We start from the raw sequence: 3,275 nt of genomic DNA, 5'->3' as shown, positions 1-3,275 counted from the left end.
ACTTTCATTTGCAGAAGAGCAAACATTGATGGTCAAAACCCCCAACCTCTCAAGTTCTTTCCACGCTCTGCAGCCTCATTTGAGCCAGACAGACTGAGGTTGAAATCTGGGCTCTAGCAGAGAGTAGCTGGGTGGCCTTGGGCAAGGTCCTTAACCTCTCTGAGTGTCGAATTCCTCCTATACAAAAGGACAGTAATAACTGTACCTAACTCAGGGTTGCTATAAGACAATATCTATAAAGTACGTAATGTGTAAAGTGCTAAATAAATGTGGACTCTCATTATAGTCTAGAATAGTCTCCATAGTACATTCTCAATAAGACTTAGAGTCTATGGAGTCAGACAGAACTGATTCAGATCTGAACTCTTCCACGGATTAGCTGTGTGATGACAGGCTAGTTACTCCCCTCCTCTGAGCCTTGGCTTTGTCATTTGTAAACGGGACAATGACACTCTGTCACAGAAGGCTTTCAGTATTAGATGAGGAAAGCCATGCCAAGCGGCTGCACCCAGAAGGCATCTGGTGTCTGCATACCAGGAGCACAGTTCAAGGAGTCCTCCTCAGACTCTGTTTTGAGCTCAGTGACTGAGCCATGGTGAGAGTTTGCATCATTTCTAGGGCACACAGGATAGGGAGAAACCATTGCCTTATGTCAAGCCCAGCTCATGGTAGTGCTTTGGAGAATGATTTCTTTCTTGCTTTGAGTTGGTCAGGGCTGATTTCCCAAGAAGCATGGATTGCTAGTCAAAGGCCATGGGCCACATAGCAGGATCTGTCCACCATCCCACTTTGAGAAAGGGGTTCTAGGCTCAGCTTAAAACACTGTTCATACCCACACAAAATGCAGTAGGCACTGGTGGGTTAAAGAGGTTCTCGTCTTGGTCTTCTGAAGATATCCTCGGGCATCCCTGGGGTGGGAGGGTCCCAGGTGAGGCTCAAAGCATGCTCGTCTCCTTCTCATTCATTGAAGTCCTCTCGTTCATCGATGACATCTTGGTAAAGCTTCTGGGGCTGGGATAGGAAGAGTGGCCTGTGTCCTCACTCAGAGCATTGACCAGGCGGGAGAAGAGGGCCACCTTGAACTTCTTGAAGTCCTGGCCCATGAAGACGTACAGAAGGGGGTTCATGCAGCTATTGGCAATGGCAATGGCGGTGGCCAAGGGCACACCCAGGCTGAAGACGGAGCTGGGCACAGCAGTGTGGTGGAGCTCCAGCAGGTAGAGCGTGTGGTAGGGGCACCAGCAGAGGAAGAAGGTGATGATGATGGTCACAATGATCTTGAAGGGCTTCTTGGTCTTGGCCAGGCGGTTGCGCTGCAGCTTGCAGACGATGGTGAGGTAGCAGACTGTGATGATGAGGACCGGCACCAGGAAGCCACAGAGGAAGCGGGTGACAGTTACCACCATGTGCCGGCTGTACCCCACAGGGTCCAGTCGTAGGGACGGCCCGGCTGCGGACAGGCTGAAGTTGTTGAAGCAGGATATTTTCCCATGCAGATTGGCCGTGTCCCGGAAGACGAGGGATGGGGAGCTCAAGAAGAAAGCTAGGATCCAGATGGCCACGCAGGCCACATAGGCCAGCCGGACGCTGCGGTGGTTCTGGGACCAGACGGGGAGGAGCACAGAGACGCAGCGGTCGAAGCTGATGACCGTCAGCAGGAAGACGCTCGTGAACATGTTGTGGATGAGCAGGAAATTGCTGATCTTGCACATGGCCGTCCCAAAAACCCAGTGGTAGTCCATGGCAGCATAGGCAATGTGGATGGGAAGGAAGAGGTTGAACAGGAAATCCGCCACAGCCAGGTTGAGGAACCAGACGGTGTTCACCGTCCTCTTCATCTTGAAGGTGGCAATGACGATCACCAGACCATTGCCCAGGATCCCGAGGAAGCAGACAATGCTGTAAACCACCACCAGGAAGATCCTGGCCACCCTGACTTCCAAGGGCGAGAACTCTTCTGAAACCACCAAGGAGTCGAAATCGTCAAGGTAGTCATCTTCATAAGTGGTGGAGGTGTTATAATCATCATCCTCCATTCTCTGCAAGGGAAGACAGAGCCATCATGGAACATCGGCTGGAGGTGGCTTCAAGAAGCTGGCTAACACCAGCAGGACCAACAAGGTCCTCCTGACTCTGAGCAAGGCCAATTGTGATTTAGCTGTTTTCTTCTTTGCTGTCTTATTTGTTTCACAAACACCTCTCTAGCATCTTCTGCATGCCAGACACTATTCTCAAGGTATGCCATATTCTCTTAGTCCTCACAACCACCTACTTCAACGAGGTAGGTAGGTTACAAACTCCATCTTACAAATGAGGACATTGAGATGGAAAGAACTTACATCACTTGCCCAAAGTCACACAGCTAGAAGAAGGCTGAGCTTTGATTCAGATCCCAGCTTCAGAGTCTAGCTTCTTGACACCCACATGTCATGCCTCTCTGGGGCCCTTCCTTCCTCTACAGTCTAGTGGGGGAGATTATCATCAAAAAGTTCCTCAATTAATAAGAAAATTGCAACATGGCAGAGTGTGATGTAAGGTGCTGTGAACTTGGTTCCAACCATGCTCCCAAAACCTGGGGGGTGGCCTGTGGCATCCCCCTGTAATCCCACCCCGTGAGTGCTCACTGGCCTCCTTTGGAGTTCAGACCACAGGAGCTCCTCACCGTTCACTGTGACGGTGTCTGAAGCCCCCCAGTGTGGGTCCTCAGCACCTGGGAACACCTGCAGGGGAGGTAAAGGAGGTAGCAGTTGGACCCCGGAATAAGAGCCAGAGGGTTGCATGGAATCAGAGAAGCAAGATGTGTGGCCATGATTTCCATCTTATAGAGGAGGAAGCAGAAGCTCAGAAAGACTGGTTGCCCAGGTGAGAAGGGATGGAGGCCCTTGAACGAGATCGGTGGGCTCCACCCAGGTCAAGTACCGGTCCCTCCATGTGAGCCTCTCCACTCCCCAACACATCTCTGGATGACAGCCTTAGTCGAGGTGGGTGCAAGGGAAAGAGCCAACCCACCACCAAGGCAGTACCCAGAAAAATACCGTTCCAGGAAGTTTGGGGCACAGAGAAGACAAAATAAGAACTGCCCAGAGCACCCACTATGTGCGAAGAACTTTAATTCTCTCAAGTCATTTAGTCTTTCTGGAGACTCCTCCAGGAAGGTGTTGTGACTCTTGTCTTAAGAAATGTGGAAACAGGCTCCGAGAAAGGGGCATCATCCTCATTGGGTAGTCTCTGGGCTCTGTGGGAACCTTGCGGGAGATGCTGCTCCTGTAGTCACA

The 3,275-nt window shown here is 51.2% G+C and overlaps 1 protein-coding gene across 1 annotated transcript; it reads right to left on the bottom strand.

Moving 5' to 3' along the window:
• Positions 1 to 792: 792 nt before the first annotated feature.
• On the bottom strand, positions 793 to 2,708 carry CMKLR1 (chemerin chemokine-like receptor 1). Its single transcript, XM_008058139.1, has 2 exons — positions 2,663 to 2,708; positions 793 to 2,039 (listed from the first exon to the last, which is right to left on the bottom strand). The coding sequence occupies exon 2, from the start codon at positions 2,034 to 2,036 to the stop codon at positions 936 to 938; it is 1,101 nt and encodes a 366-aa protein (XP_008056330.1). The 5' UTR covers positions 2,037 to 2,039; positions 2,663 to 2,708; the 3' UTR covers positions 793 to 935.
• Positions 2,709 to 3,275: the final 567 nt, after the last annotated feature.

The sequence above is a fragment of the Carlito syrichta genome, unplaced genomic scaffold, assembly GCF_000164805.1.
Source record: "Carlito syrichta isolate Samal-C Ts95f unplaced genomic scaffold, Tarsius_syrichta-2.0.1 Scaffold303226, whole genome shotgun sequence".
Taxonomy (NCBI): domain Eukaryota; kingdom Metazoa; phylum Chordata; class Mammalia; order Primates; family Tarsiidae; genus Carlito; species Carlito syrichta.
Note: the sequence above shows the minus strand (reverse complement) of the source record. Positions and strands in the feature narration are given on the sequence as shown.

Excerpts from the sequence above, each read along its gene's own strand:
- CMKLR1 (XM_008058139.1), bottom strand. The coding sequence starts at position 2,036 with ATGGAGGATGATGATTATAACACCTCCACCACTTATGAAGATGACTAC.